The 16814-nt window shown below is 39.6% G+C and overlaps 1 protein-coding gene across 3 annotated transcripts in view; it reads left to right on the top strand.

Moving 5' to 3' along the window:
* Positions 1–16814, top strand: part of efr3a (EFR3 homolog A (S. cerevisiae)) — an 83769-nt gene that overhangs the window by 36733 nt on the left and 30222 nt on the right. For all 3 annotated transcript variants that reach the window (XM_061920705.1, XM_061920704.1, XM_061920706.1), the window contains exons 3-6: positions 6888–7015; positions 7680–7830; positions 9271–9392; positions 12936–13085. In XM_061920705.1, the coding sequence (XP_061776689.1) occupies positions 6888–7015; positions 7680–7830; positions 9271–9392; positions 12936–13085 (551 nt within the window). The remainder of the gene's footprint in view (positions 1–6887; positions 7016–7679; positions 7831–9270; positions 9393–12935; positions 13086–16814) is intronic.

The following is a 16814-nucleotide window of genomic DNA, read 5'->3' as shown; positions in this document are numbered from 1 at the left end:
GGCTTTCTTACTTCCACCAAAGAGGTTATGTTCTTTTTCTAACTTTGTTCAGTGTTTTACTATGGGATACCGTCTTGGGCATTGCTGGAAGCCTTTCTGTCATTAAAAGTGCATATAGCTTACATCATCACAACATTGTTTTCGGGCGCACTGTTCCGGTCTTTTTCTGGCCAAATTTTTGTGGCATTATTAGTCAATAGTGCGCAAATAATGAACTATATATAGTAGGGGTGTAACGGTACACAAAAATTTCGGTTCGGTACGTACCTCGGTTTAGAGGTCACGGTTCGGTTCATTTTCGGTACAGTAAGAAAACAAAAAAATATAAATTTTTTGGTTATTTATTTACCAAATTTGTAAACGATGGCTTTATCCTTTTAACATTGGGAACACTATAATAATTCTGCCCACGTTAATCCACATTAAACTGCCTCAAGTTGTTGCTCGGATTAAATAAAATGAAAAAACCTTTCTTCTACATATAAAAAGTGCAACATTAAACGGTTTCAAGTCAACTCATCATGCTTAATTTATTACAGCATTTGGGAAGCCTGTAGTTGACTTTTATTATCTAAATGTTGTATTTTTATCAACATGTGATAGCAGGGACCCTGCCATTCAAAACTAGGCTGCTACATTAATCAATCAATCAATCAATGTTTACTTATATAGCCCTAAATCACTAGTGTCTCAAAGGGCTGCACAAACCACCACGACATCCTCGGTAGGCCCACATAAGGGCAAGGAAAACTCACACCCAGTGGGACGTCGGTGACAATGATGACTATGAGAACCTTAGAGAGGAGGAAAGCAATGGATGTCGAGCGGATCTAACATGATACTGTGAAAGTTCAATCCACAATGGATACAACACAGTCGCGAGAGTCCAGTCCAAAGAGGATCCACGACACAGCAGCGAGAGTCCCGTTCACAGCGGAGCCAGCAGGAAACCATCCCAAGCGTAGGCGGACCAGCAGCGCAGAGATGTCCCCAGCCGATACACAGGCGAGCAGTACATGGCCACCGGATCGGACCGGACCCCCTCCACACGGGAGAGTGGGACATAGAAGAAAAAGAAAAGAAACGGCAGATCAACCGGTCTAAAAAGGGAGTCTATTTAAAGGCTAGAGTATACAAATGAGTTTTAAGGTGAGACTTAAATGCTTCTACTGAGGTGGCATCGCGAACTGTTACCGGGAGGGCATTCCAGAGTACTGGAGCCCGAACGGAAAATGCTCTATAGCCCGCAGACTTTTTTTGGGCTTTGGGAATCACTAATAAGCCGGAGTCCTTTGAACGCAGATTTCTTGCCGGGACATATGGTACAATACAATCGGCAAGATAAGATGGAGCTAGACCGTGTAGTATTTTATACGTAAGTAGTAAAACCGTAAAGTCACATCTTAAGTGCACAGGAAGCCAGTGCAGGTGAGCCAGTACAGGCGTAATGTGATCAAACTTTCTTGTTCTTGTCAAAAGTCTAGCAGCCGCATTTTGTACCAACTGTAATCTTTTAATGCTAGACATGGGGAGACCCGAAAATAATACGTTACAGTAGTCGAGGCGAGACGTAACAAACGCATGGATAATGATCTCAGCGTCTTTAGTGGACAGAATGGAGCGAATTTTAGCGATATTACGGAGATGAAAGAAGGCCGTTTTAGTAACGCTTTTAATGTGTGCCTCAAAGGAGAGAGTTGGGTCGAAGATAATACCCAGATTCTTTACCGTGTCGCCTTGTTTAATTGTTTGGTTGTCAAATGTTAGAGTTGTATTATTAAATAGAGTTCGGTGTCTAGCAGGACCGATAATCAGCATTTCCGTTTTTTTGGCGTTGAGTTGCAAAAAGTTAGCGGACATCCATTGTTTAATTTCATTAAGACACGCCTCCAGCTGACTACAATCCGGCGTGTTGGTCAGCTTTAGGGGCATGTAGAGTTGGGTGTCATCAGCATAACAGTGAAAGCTAATACCGTATTTGCGTATGATGTCACCTAGCGGCAGCATGTAGATGCTGAAGAGTGCAGGGCCAAGGACCGAACCCTGGGGAACTCCACACGTTACCTTAACGTAGTCCGAGGTCACATTGTTATGGGAGACACACTGCATCCTATCAGTAAGATAAGAGTTAAACCAAGACAGGGCTAAGTCTGACATACCAATTCGTGTTTTGATACGTTCTAATAAAATATTATGATCGACTGTATCGAAAGCAGCGCTAAGATCGAGGAGCAGCAACATAGATGACGCATCAGAATCCATCGTTAGCAATAGATCATTAGTCATTTTTGCGAGGGCTGTCTCCGTGGAGTGATTTGCCCTGAAACCGGATTGAAAGGTTTCACATAGATTGTTAGACGCTAAATGTTCATTTAACTGCTCCGCAACAATTTTTCCAAGGATTTTTGAAATAAAGGGAAGGTGAGACACCGGTCGGTAATTTACCATGAGGTCAGGATCGAGGTTAGGTCTTTTAAGAAGAGGATGAATAACCGCTTTTTTGAATGCTAGGGGAACAGTGCCCGAGGAGAGTGATAAGTTTATAATATTTAGCACTGATGGACCTAATAATACAAAGAGCTCCTTGATCAGTTTCCCAGGAAGAGGGTCAAGTAAACATGTTGTCTGTTTTATTCCATTTACACGTTGTAACAATTCCTCTAATGTTATTTCCTCAAAACGAGAGAAAGTATTTTGGAGGGCAGTATCCGCCGTATATACAATCGTGTCAGTGTTAATAGAACCCCGTTGTAGCTGGGACGCATTGTCTTTAATCTCCTTTCTAATGACTTCAATTTTCTTACTAAAGAATTGCATAAAGTCATCAGCTGAGTGGGTTGAGCTACTGGAAGGAGTCCCTTGTTGGGTTAGCGATGCTACCGTACTAAACAAAAATTTAGGATCGTTTTTATTACGGTGGATGAGATTTGAGTAATATTTAGCTTTAGCTAAGGTAAGCATGCGTTTATAAGTTATTAAACCATCACTCCATGCTTGATGGTGCACCTCAAGTTTAGTCGTGCGCCATTTGCGTTCCAGCTTTCTACATAATAATTTCTGAGCTCTAGTTTCTTCTGTAAACCACGGGGTGCGCTTTTTTGGAGCCTTTTTTAACTTTAGCGGTGCTATGTTATCAATGGTTTCGCGCAGGGCGTCGTTAAAGTTGTTAGTGAGGTTATCAATAGAGCCCACATACTTTGGGAATGGTGCCATTACCGAGGGCAGTAGGTCAGCAAGAGTTGTCGTTGTGGCTGTATTAATGTTGCGGCTGCTATAGCAGTTATTATTATTATTAGTTTGACGAACATGCGTCTGAACCTCGAATTTTATAAGGTAATGATCAGACGATACTTTAGTATACGGGAGTATCGTAACTTTGGAAACGGTGATGCCCCTGACAAGCACTAGGTCTATCGTATTACCGTTGCAATGCGTGGGTTCATTTATTATTTGTGTGAGACCACAGCTATCAATTACAGTCTGGAGCGCTACGCACGGTGGGTCCGATGGGGTATTCATATGGATATTAAAGTCCCCCATTATGATTATATTATCGGCGTGTGTCACTAGATCAGCAACGAACTCTGAGAATTCATTAATAAAGTCCGAATAGGGCCCTGGGGGGCGGTAGATAACAGCCAGGTGTAGAGGCAGCGGTGTGACAGACCTCATAGTAAGCACCTCAAACGATTTATATTTATTATTTATGTTAGGACTAAGGTTAAAGTTTTCGTTGTATATTAGTGCAACCCCCCCACCCCTTTTGAGCGGACGGGCAATATGCGCATGTGTAAAGTTAGGAGGACATGCCTCATTTAGCGCAAAAAAGTCGTTTGGTTTAAGCCAGGTTTCGCTGAGACCGATGACGTTAAGATTGTTGTCTCTGATAATATCATTAACTAACAACGTTTTAGGAGACAATGATCTTATGTTTAAAAAACCTATATTATATGTAGTGGGCTGTTTAAGGAGTTTTTGATCAAATTATCCGTAGTAGCAATATTAATAATGTTGTGTTTATTATGCCCAGTGCATTTAGTATAATTACGACCATATCTAGGAATTGATACGACAGGAATTTTCCGATTGTTTGATTGTTGCTTTGATAAACTGCACGCATCATGGTTAGCCACCTCAGTAAAACACATTCCAACTCTGAAACACTCAAAGCAGAAAAAACTTGTTCTAATTTAACAGACTCCTTACCCAGACCAGTAGCCTCGCATCTTTCATCTAAATCCGTCTTCGGGATGGAGGAAAGTGGTGTTCTGTGGGGATTAGCCTTCTGCTTTGTTTTTAGCCCCGCTCGGCATCCGCGTTTCCGATCACACCGCTGGCGTCTGCTCCGTAGACGGCCCTCGCTGCTACTAGACTCCCCTGCTTCACAGGCCGCTGGATGTAGCCGCCGATGTATTCCCATGCTAGTTAGCAAGTCTAGCACGCAAGTGTCTATCAGTCCAAAACGGCCCGATGTGTCCACATCCAGAAGTGTCTGGCGGTCGTACGTGATCACGGAGTGACCACGATGTGAGCCAGCCATAAAGTTTGTGGAATTGTCCGGTATTTCTGCCAAATGTTCCATATTTAGCAGGAGCTCCTCGAGAGCGCAGCCCGTCCGGGCGCCGCCATCTTGGAATCATCATTACTAATGATTAATGTAACTCCTAACACACGCGCACACACGCACACACACACACACACACACACACACGCACACACACACACACACACACACACACACACACACACACGTACACACACACAGAAAAATGAGCTAACGTTACGCTAAAAACTAATTAGCCTTCACCTCAAGCCTATACTGTGAGCTAGTTGAGCTGCAGTTTAAGTTTCTAGAAGGTCAACGGGCTCATAGTGATGTTTGTAATAGTTGTGACTGGGAAGTGTTTTTTATAATTTGGGGAGCGTACCCTGTCCGCTGCTCCCCTGCTAAACGAATATCTGCTCGACCCTGAAGCATTGACTACATCGCTCTGAATACGCACTGCTGATTGGCTGTTACATCGCTCTGAATACGCACTGCTGATTGGCTTTGTATGTAACCAATCAGATGGTTGTGTGGGCGGTACAATGCTTGCTGCTCAGACAGAGGCAGAAAGCAGGGCAGCTTGTGAAGACTTCTGGTGTATACAAACTCGTTCGGTACGTCCGCGTGCCGAACCGAAACAGCCGAACCGAAACACCCGTACGGAAACGGTTCAATACAAATACACATACCGTTACACCCCTATTATATAGCCATTCATACTGTAAGTACCTGCTGGTGTTAATGTGAATGTTGCTGTGTAATGGTGGTCATTTCTGCCACCATAACATATATATACATATATATATATATATATATATATATGTGCGCATGTGTGTACATATGACACATGTGCTTTCTTCTGTTGCTTCTTTCTGTGTTTTGTTTCATGTCACAAGTAATAATCGGCGGTTGGGTAAAACTATTGATTTGATCGATTAGGAATTGATATCGTTAGATATTTAGTAATATTGATTATGCTCCCCAACAGTGTCATGCTGATGGACTATGCTAACATTAGCTGCCAACAAAAGTCCGTCCGGGGTAAAAAAAAATTAAAAATAATGGATTTACTAACATTATATAATGTTGCTTGATTTTCCGCGGGCCATGAATATACAAACAGTAAGAGAGGCCATTGCAACTTTGTTAGCAAAGATTTATGGCCACACTTGCCTTGTTCTCAAGTTCGAAGTGAACAATATACAATATTATGATTTTGTAACATGAGCATCTGACTGATACTGTTGTAATTATCGATTATATATGTAACTGAGAGTGCAGGAGTACTTCGGTGGTACGTTTGTTTACATCTTCATCTCCCACACGTAGCAGTGTCAAGTGCGCTAACGAAACCATGCACACTTCCGAACTGTACAATAAATGTGGTGTGCGTTACGTATGTCTGACCTCACTAACAAAATAAGAGTCCCAGAAGAATAACTTACATATACTACCAAACAATACCTTGATACCATTTGCAATACAATTACACTTTAAATTGCAAACATATGTCTGACCGCACCAACAAAATAAAGAGTCCTGGAAGAATAGCTTACATGTAATACCAAACAATACCTTGATACCATTTGCAATATAATTACACTTTAAATTGCAATACCTTTTGTTATTGTTATTTTGGGGAAAATTTCAATTGTCCAGTGTTTTATGGTGAAGAAAAAAAACTAATCACGTTTGTATTTTGTAACCGTTTTGAGACATTATTATAATTACGTGTTGAGCCAATCAAACTGAATCGAATCAGGACTTATAAATTTATAACCTTATTAGTACAAATCAAATTAATGTGGGAAATTGATCAAGATACCCAGACTGCGACGGAGTTTTTTTGAAAGTCAAACTAAAGAATGCGACTTACAGACGAGAGCAAACATCGTCAGCTGTTCAGACGTGGTTAAAGCTTCAAGCAGTAGCATTTAATCATGTGACCCTGTTAAAACACAGTTGTACCCACCAGGGAGAGATTTGTCTTTATTACTACTTTGCTGTTCTCCGCCCACATGCTGTCTGAGGCCTTTGGCGTAATCAAACAGGTGCAGTGGGAAATGGAAACGCTTAAATCGGTCGCCGCCTCCTCAAATTAATTATCACTTGTGGGGAACCTGAGGACAAGAAAAGACTCTGGGGAGATTGTGTCTGAAATAAACTCCCCCCTTCTAGTTCTCACAAACAACCTGCTGGAGAAGTGTTTACTTTCATTTCATCCTGGCTGACCCTTTTTCATTGATGCACGTTAGCTTGAAGCATTGTTAGCGTGATGCAGTTGAAGCACATAAACGCTTTCTTTCTCATACCACCTGATTTGGTCTTTTTGTTTTTTCAGGACGGTCTGAGCAAGTCGGACATGGAGAAACTTACCTTCTACGCTGTGTCTGCACCGGAGAAATTGGACCGGATCGGAGCATACCTGGCTGAGCGGCTGAGCAGGGACGTGGTGCGCCATCGCTACTGGTGAGTGATAGGAATTCTTCTTACAGCTTAATGCTGGCTGTTAACCTAGGACTGCTAATAAACCCAATCAACAGTAGACGCAGCATTTATATCCAGTCTCAAACCGACTTGTGTTATCAATGTTGGATTATATGTTTTGAAGCTAGAATGGTTTCAAAGATGTGGAATTCTAATATTAATTTCACTGGAAAAATTAAGTAGTTTGAATTATTAAGCTCAAAAGGGATTTGTGCTATGGAAAAGTGCGAATTTTTGGAATGTGGAAAATTGTTATCAAGAACGCTCTGAATAAGGATGTAACAATTTACAGTATTAATGATGAATGGTGGTGAAACCCTGAGGTTTAGTATTATCAGTTTTAAAATGAAAGAGATTGTAAAACCGTAAAGATATCCGCATTTCAATAAACTTAGGGACCTGTGTCGCTGCTTTTTTTACTCGATAAGCAAGCTGGCGTGCTAATGGCTGGTTAACTGAATGCTACCATTAATAAAATAAACATTGACGTAATTTCCCATTAAGAAGCAATATAAGTCAATTTAAACTTGTAGAAAATAATTGCTGTCTGACAAACGATCATAAGCACAACAACAAGGAAGTGATAAATGAGATAAAATCTGTTTCTTCCAACATTTCATTCTAAAACAAGAGTGACTGTCCTCAGGAACGTGGTAATCGCCATGGAGGCTCTGGACCAGCTTCTGATGGCCTGTCACTCTCAGAGCATCAAGCCCTTTGTGGAGAGTTTCCTGCACATGGTGGCCAAACTGCTGGAGTCCAAAGAGCCGAAACTGCAGGTTCTAGGGACCAACTCGGTAAGCACCACATGACTTATGTTCTCCTGGTGCCAAGTTTAATTACAACCCCCCTTTTCAGCCTCATTCCTGAGCTGCATGTCACTAGTCAAATGTGAAATTGCTTTTAGGTGTTTTTTGTGGGGATTTTTTCGAGATAAAAGAGGTGAGGACACAGCGCTGCTGCCCGGAGGTGCATGTTCGCGCTTAAGCACCTAATTTAACGTTAGACTGCCACTGCAAATGGCTTTTATCACAAACACACGGCTAATTATTATTATCCTGTGAAAGCCGCCAGCAAATGTCAGCCCCGTTTCACCGTCCGCCCGTTTTCAAGGTGAGTGCAAAATGTAACTATTCATTTTTTTGTGTGCCCCAGCTGTGTCGCTTCATCTCAGCAGGAAGTGAAGGGCATTATTTATGAGTGGCGTTTTTATTTATGAGTGGTATTTTGATTTATAAGTGGTATTTCTATGCTGAGAGAGCCGCATGTAGCTGAGGTTTAAGGCAGGTTGCTGCTTGTCTTCACACCACCTTCAGGTCAGCGATGGGTTAATTAAATTTTTCCTTGTGGCACCGGCAACAAAGCAGGGACGGCGTTTAATGTGTGGGCTTGTTTATGCGTCATGCAGGGGGAGGGGTACCATGGGGAAGGAGACCGTTCAACTGTGTTGGTTGTGTCGGGTCACAAAACGAATGCTTCAAAGCAGCTAATTACAGTAGTTTGTAAGGAAGGCAGAGATGCACAATGCAATTACTTGTCTCCTTGATATGTTATTGATGATATCATCTTTGTCACTGCTGTCATTAGTTTTGCACCAGAATCAAATGCAGATGTGTCCGGCTAAAACAAATACATGGTTAAAGTTCAATAAAGGTGAAATGTCTGGAAGCGACGTCATTTGTTAGTCACCTGACTCTCATGTTATCTTTTCTTCCTCTGTATTGGTCCCGGAGTGGAGACAATGCTGGGTTTTTTTTCATACTCTAACCAAGGTCCAATGTTCACTGAAGAACACACTCCATTCCACACACACAATAACGACTTTTATTTCAAATGGACGTAAAAAAACAGTCTTCATTCGACTGTGTGCCTTGTTTTGATTGGTCTTATTTACCTGCTCGAACCCTTCTCCTCCCTGCTGCTGCTGCTTCTCATCATTCGGCTTCTGCTTCTGCTTGTACTGCTTCTTCCGTGAATCCTTCACACTACAAAGATGTTACTGTTAATTTATCAGAAGATGAAATACATAATTACATTTGATCTTGAAGGCTCTAATAAAAGGGTATTTGGCTTTTCATTAACATCTTCAGCAGTGACTGTAAGGTGAGTGAGTTCCAAGCGACAACGATGATGTCATCCACTGAGAGCAAAATAGCAGGATTATCTTCTTTTGTCCGTGTTTTGTTGAGAGGTGCCATGATGCATCGGTCAAAGTGTGTTCTGATTTCTTCCTGCAGTTTGTGAAGTTTGCCAACATCGAGGAAGACACTCCCTCCTACCATCGCCGCTATGATTTCTTCGTGTCCCAGTTCAGCGCCATGTGCCACTCTACCCACGAAGATGTGGACACCAGGACCAGGTGGGATTGATCATTCTAGACCCTGCTGAGATAACTTGTCATTGTTTTTATTTCAAGCTCACAGGGTAGCTGGGGGAGGGGCTGTCATGTATCACTCGGTGGGAGTTGGCTTCGCACAGGAGCACCTCTGCTCTCCTGCTGCAAGTGTCAGCGTGCCAATAGTTCAGTGATGCATTGATTTAACGATCAATGAAACAATACATTTATGAGAACACGAGTAGCTCTGGTTCATGTTCACAAGATTATTTATTTTGAATTCTTTACATTTAAATCCATTTACAATCAGATTAATTTGGTGGAAATAATTCAATTGGCTTTGGCTTAATGCTAATACATTGGAAACTTACAAATTAAACTGTTTGTTAATCATGTTTTTTTTTATATATATTTTTATTCTTTTAGTTTTGTGTTTTTTGTGTCAGTTTGTCTCTTACAATATGAAACTTTTTTTTCTTAACTATTAATATTTTCATGTGTACATATATATACACTTACATGTGTATATGCATATATATATATATATATATATATATATATATATATATACCGGTATATAAAACATACATATATATGTATATTTATATATATACACATACATTTATATATATATTTATATATTAGGGGTGTAACGGTACACAAAAATTTCGGTTCAGTACGTACCTCGGTTTAGAGGTCACAGTTCGGTTCATTTTCGGTACAGTAAGGAAACAACAAAATATAAATTTTTGGTTAGTGATTTACCAAATTTGCAAACAATGGCTTTATCCTTTTAACATTGGGAACACTATAATAATTCTGCCCACGTTAATCCACATTAAACTGCCTCAAGTTGTTGCTTTGATTAAATTAAAATGACACAACTTTTCCCCTACAGATAAAAAAGTGCAACATTAAACAGTTTCAGGTCAACTCATACTTAATTTATTACAGCATTTGGTAAGCCTGTAGTTTGTTGATTTATATTATGTAAATGTGATATTTTTGTTAACGTGTGATAGCAGGGACCCTGCTACATTACTAATGATTAATGTAACTATAGCTGAAAAAATAGTACAATAGCAATAGGAGAGACTATTCATCCCTGAACACCATGGAGTTCAAGTGAAATAACAGACAGACAGGACTTTGCTGTCCCTAACACACACACACACAAACACACACACACACACACACACACACACACACACACACACGCACGCACAGCAAAATGAGCTAACGTTACGCTAAAAGCTAATAAGCCTTCACAAATATTGGGGCGGCATAGCTCAGTTGGTAGAGTGGCCGTGCCAGCAACTCGAGGGTTGCAGGTTCGATTCCCGCTTCCGCCATCCTAGTCACTGCCGTTGTGTCCTTGGGCAAGACACTTTACCCACCTACTCCCAGTGCCACCCAAACTGTGGTTTAAATGTAACTTAGATATTGGGTTTCACTATGTAAAGCGCTTTGGGTCACTCGAAAAAAGCACTATATAAATATAATTCACTTCACTTCACTTCACCTTAAGCCAGGACTGCGACTGAGCTGATCTGCAGTTTAAGTTTCTAGAACGTCAACGGGCTCATAGTGATGTTACTAGTAGTTGGGAGGTGTCTATTATAATTTGGGGAGACTATTCTGCCTTATGCTCACCTGCTAAACACCTATCTATCTAATATATATATATATATATATATATATATATATATATATATATACACACACACACATATATATATATATATAGGGACGGCGTGGCGCAGTGGAAGAGTGGCCGTGTGCAACCCGAGGGTCACTGGTTCAAATCCCACCTAGAACCAACCTCGTCAAGTCGTTGTGTCCTGAGCAAGACACTTCACCCTTGCTCCTGATGGGTTCTGGTTGGCGCCTTGCATGGCAGCTCCACCAATCAGTGTGTGAATGTGTGTGTGAATGGGCAAATGTGGAAGTAGTGTCAAAGCGCTTTGAGTACCTTGAAGGTAGAAAAGCGCTATACAAGTACAACCCATTTATTTATTTATATATTTATATAAAGCAGTGCCTTTAAGGTTTATTGCCGCTCTGAACCTCTCCCTACATCCGTGTACACAGCGGCCTTTTAAACCCTTAAATTGTACTTATATATATAGATATATATGTGTATATATATATATATATATATATATTTATATACATATTTATATACATATATATATATATATATATATATATATATATATATATATATATATATATATATATATATATATATATATATATAAATGCTTTAAAATGTAATATCGGAAATTATCGGTTTGGTTTCAATAAGTAAAATGTATGACTTTAAAATGCCGCTGTGTACACGGACGTAAGGAGAGGTTCAGAGCGGCAATAAACCTTAAAGGCACTGCCTTTGCGTAGCGGCCCAGTCATATAATATCGACGGCTCTTCACATTCACAAGTTAATGCAAGGCATAGTTGTTCAACAGCCATACAGGTCACACTGAGGGTGGCCGTATGAACAACTTTAACACTGTTACAAATATGCGCCGCACTGTGAACTCACACCAAACAAGATTGACAAACACATTTCGGGAGAACATCCGCATCCTAACACAACATAAACACAACAGAACAAATACCCAGAATCCCTTGCTGCATTAATTCACAAGGGAGGCTACAATATAACACCCCCCTACCCCTCCCACCCCAACCCCGTCCACCTCATCCTCCTCATAGTCTCTCTCCGGGAGAGCATGTCCCAAATTCCAAGCTGTTCTTTTGAGGCATCTTAAAAAAAATTAATGCGCCTTGTGACTTAAATAATAAATATGGCAGTGCCATGTTGGCATCTTTTTCCCATAACTTGAGTTGATTTCTTTTGGAAAACATTCTTTAATGTTGTTTAATGCATCCAGCGGGGCATCACAAATAAATTAGGGCATAATATTGTGTTAATTCCACGACTGTATATATCGGTATCGGTTGATATCGGTATCGGTATTTAAGAGTTGGACAATATCAGAATATCGGATAACGGTAAAAAAGCCATTATCTGACGTCTCTAATGTATGTATATATGTCTATTTGGGCTTACAGCAGCACACACAATTAATTAATTAAAGTATCCATGCAGAGAAACATGGTTTGGACAAAGAGGCATATTTGTAGCGATATAAAAGTTTGAAAACCGAAAAGTTTGCATAAAATGGGTTTGTAGATCAAGGTTCCACTCTAAGAAATTAAAACACACAAATTCCTTATAAGGAGGTAATTAACCAGTGTATTACATCTGAAAAAATACTGTACACATTATTTTTTACTTATTCTGAACCCCTGTTACTACAAATACTTTTTTTACTAACTACAGTCACCTATTTATTAACTACAGACACTTGTTTACTTAACTAACTACAAACACATATTTATTAGTTATAGACACCTATTTACTAACTACTTACACTTCGTGTTTGGAGTTGACGTTATGTCACAGTGAAACACGGGACTAAAGATGGCCGTGAGTCTGTTAGAAACTGATGATCGACCTTGCTTGGGAAATAAACAAGGCACTTGGTTTTCTTCGTTAGGATCCGAGTGGCAGGAATTAAAGGTCTGCAGGGAGTGGTTAGGAAGACGGTGAATGACGAGCTGCAGGCAATCATATGGGAGCCGCAGCACATGGACAAACTCATTCCCTCCATGCTTTTCAACATGCAGGACAGCGATGACCTGGACAGGTATGTTCCTCCATTTATTCTCTATCACCGTCAGGGTCTTCTGCAGTAAACATTTGTGATTTGCATAACACGGCGTAACAATAATGTATCTAAACGTAAATTGTTTTTCAAAATATGTCCTTTGAAACAATTTCACACCTCTCCCTGAAATCAAATTCTATTGAGGACCTAATAATAATTATTCATTTATTCATACAAACCACTGTATGACTTGCTAACACCCACATTCTGCAGCAATCACTTTATTATCTAAATAGGTGAATAATGTGAGCTGAGACAAAATCTAAAACAACTTTAAAACAGTTTCTATGTTAACTTTTTTTAGTACAATTTGCAACTTCTTAACCAGACAACTTATTCTGTGTATTTCTCAAAACAGAGAAATACAGTGAGTATTTATAAGTTTCCCAACTCATAAGGTCTGAATACGTATGACCATGTGATATTGCACTTTTTCTTTTTTTTAAATGTATACATTTCTGTTGTTTTCTGTCAAGATGGGGTGCTTAGTGTACATTAAAGGGGAACATTATCACAATTTTCTGAAGGGTTAAAACCAATAAAAATCAGTTGCCAGTGGCTTATTTTATTTTTCAAAGTTTTTCTCAAAATTTTACCCATCACGCAATATCCCGAAAAACGGCTTCAATGTGCCTGATTTAACCGTCGTTATATCCACCCGTCCATTATCCTGTGACGTCACAGCGTGACCACACAGAAACAACCTTGACCTTTTTGATTACGTACCTTGGTTGCCATTTTTGTGCCTTTCCCTTCACTGTAATAATGGTCTGCTGTGCGCTGTGGCATCTCTTTCAGTCTTTAAGACTTGCTGCGGAACAAAGCCCCTTTCGCTGATAAAATCCTAAAAGTGAAGGTTCCGCAAGCCGGAGGCTAACTACGTAGCTTAAATGCTCGCTCAGTCGAAGCACCAATGACTGTGAGAGCTAGGACACATTTAAAGCCTTTCTGATCACACAATTTGATCTAAAAAATAATGAATAAAGAATGAAGCGTTTGTGCGTCGAGACATGGTCTACACACAGAGGAATATTTGGCGCGATGTAAATGTTAGTTAACCAAAAAGGACGCAAATAGAGGTGTTTGTGAATCGAGATTTCAATCTAAGTGCAAACGATTTACTGAAAGGTGGATTTTATACTGATACTGAAATACCTGCTTCTCAAATCCCCTAAAATGTTAAGAAGTATTGATAAAACATGTCAACATCATGGTGGACACGGACACAAACATCCCTGAGAAGAGTGTGATTCCTATTGAAGCTAGCTCCTGGAACACAGCGTCAAGGAAGAGTGACATCTTCTCCACTCGCTACTCATTAAAAAGCTTCAATCCTCCAATCCGAGCTGCTACAAACACTGCCATGTGTCTGACAATTTTCGACATCATTTGACTTTTCCAGAGCCAAAGAAGACCACACATCGATTAATTGTGACATCTTTTTTTGGGTGGCTCGGCAAATCAGCATTTATTCTGTTTTTGTGAACAGAAACAGCCACACTGTAAATATTTTTATTTTTGCTTTTTACATGTTAACGAACATGCTAATAAATATATGATATTGGCTTTTCTAGGAAACATGCTAAAATTAGACATGACATTAGCCATGCTAGTGATCATGCTAATAGGCCAACAGAATAAGTAATTCCTTTTTGTTGTCATGAGTTCTTCCTCCAGTAGTTTCCATGTCAACAAAAAGCTATTTTTGGACCTTGCCTTCTTGTTTAAATCCTTGCTTCTTGTTCTTCTCCTTGTTTTTGTTCCTCCATGAGACAAAAGCAAACTGTCCTTTCAAACCAAATGAAAGTGTATATTTTTTCTCTTAGTCAGTAAGATGATTCATCTCTGTCATGTTCTTTCTTTCTGTCTTTATGTCAGCGCAAGTAGCGCCTTTACATGCTGCATGTCCAATTATCGTGCAAATATTACTTCAGTGTGCCGCCACCACAGGGAATCTCTCTGCTTATTTAATGGCCTCTATCAGATGTTTTTAATGGTCCTCTTGCAGCCTAATGAGAGGCTCCTTCACTCAGATATGTCGCTTTAAATATTCCAAACCAACAGAGACTTTCTCGCCTGCACCAGGAGTGCTCATTCTAATCATGATCTAAGTAAGCGCTTTTTATGCTGATGAACGTAGAGATCTCGTTCGATTTTATTTTTGGAAGTCGTGTGCGCGCTGTTGTCACTTTGGCCTGCAGCCTCCTGTCCTTTGTAACGATGGGCCTGGTTGAAGTCGCGGTCACATCGCCATTATTTCTTATCTTGAAGGACGCACGTGTTCAGCATGCTGAAAGCAGAATGCAGAAAAGCCTCCTTGTTTGACAATTAACTGCGACGCACGCGCGTGCGCACTCACACACACATTGATAATGACCTGAGAATGTTATTTTTTGCCCCCTGCAGACACATTTGATGATCCATCTCTTGCAAACATCATTGATTAACTCTCACACTAATGAATAGATCATTAACTTCATGTCATGCTCATCTTTCATTGTTTATTATCTTGTTAAACAACATGGAGTCAAGTGCTGTCCATCTGCAGCTTCGGTGTTAAACTTAAGGCCTATCAGGTTATTTTTTACGGCTCGTGAATGCCCAAAATACACAATTGACTTAAGTACTTGTCTTTCTTTCTAAATGCTAGATTTATTTATGTATTTATTTATTCTTAATGTAGTCACAAATTGTCTTCTACTTTACTGGGAACCCAACAACTTATTTCCCTCATATACAAATAAATTCATAAGCATTAATTACGGTAGTGTTATTTATTCTAGATTGTTCTGACATTATGTCTCACTCAATCACAATAAACCATCCAGTAAAATTCTGGACGGTTCCTATCTTTGTAAGGAGATAAACTTACAAAATCAACAGGTAATCAAAAAGTTATTTTCCCCAGTGTATCTTATATTTTAGCAATCGAATATTCTCCTGAAAATTCCTTAGATTAATGAAGTAATTCAGCCAGTTCCCTTAACTAAGCCTACGCTTATTGTGAAATTAAGTTTTGACCTTAAAATAGGAGTTGGCGTATCATGCAAATTCGCGATTATCAGTAATCACTAGGGCTGTGAATCTATGGGTGTCCCACGATTCGATTCAATATCGATTCTTGGGGTCACGATTCGATAATATATCGATTTTTTTCAATTCGATTCTCGATTCAAAAACAATATTCTTCCGATTCAAAACGATTCTGTATTCATTCAATACATAGGATTTCAGCAGGATCTACACCAGTCTGCTGACATGCAAGCAGAGTAGTAGATTTTTTTACAAAAAGCTTTTATAATTGTAAAGGACAATGTTTTATCAACTGTGTGCAATAATGTAAATTTGTTTTAAATATTAAACAAACCAAAAATATGACTTATTTTATCTTTGTGAAAATATTGGACACAGTGTGTTGTCAAGCTTATGAGATGCGATGCAAGCATAAGCCACTGTGACGCTATATTTTTATTTTTATAAATCTCTAATGATAATGTCAATGAGGGATTTGTAATCTCTGCTATGCTGAAATTAGAATTATTATTGATACTGTTGTTGATAATATTCATTTTTGTTTCACTACTTTTGGTTTGTTCTGTGTCGTGTTTGTGTCTCCTCTAAATTGCTCTGTTTGTTGCAGTTCTGAGTGTTGCTGGGTCAGGTTTGGTTTTGGAATTGGATTGCATTGTTATGGTATTGCTGTGTAGT

The sequence above is a fragment of the Nerophis ophidion genome, linkage group LG14, assembly GCF_033978795.1.
Source record: "Nerophis ophidion isolate RoL-2023_Sa linkage group LG14, RoL_Noph_v1.0, whole genome shotgun sequence".
Taxonomy (NCBI): Eukaryota; Metazoa; Chordata; class Actinopteri; order Syngnathiformes; family Syngnathidae; genus Nerophis; species Nerophis ophidion.
This window is presented reverse-complemented; position numbering and strand designations above follow the sequence as displayed.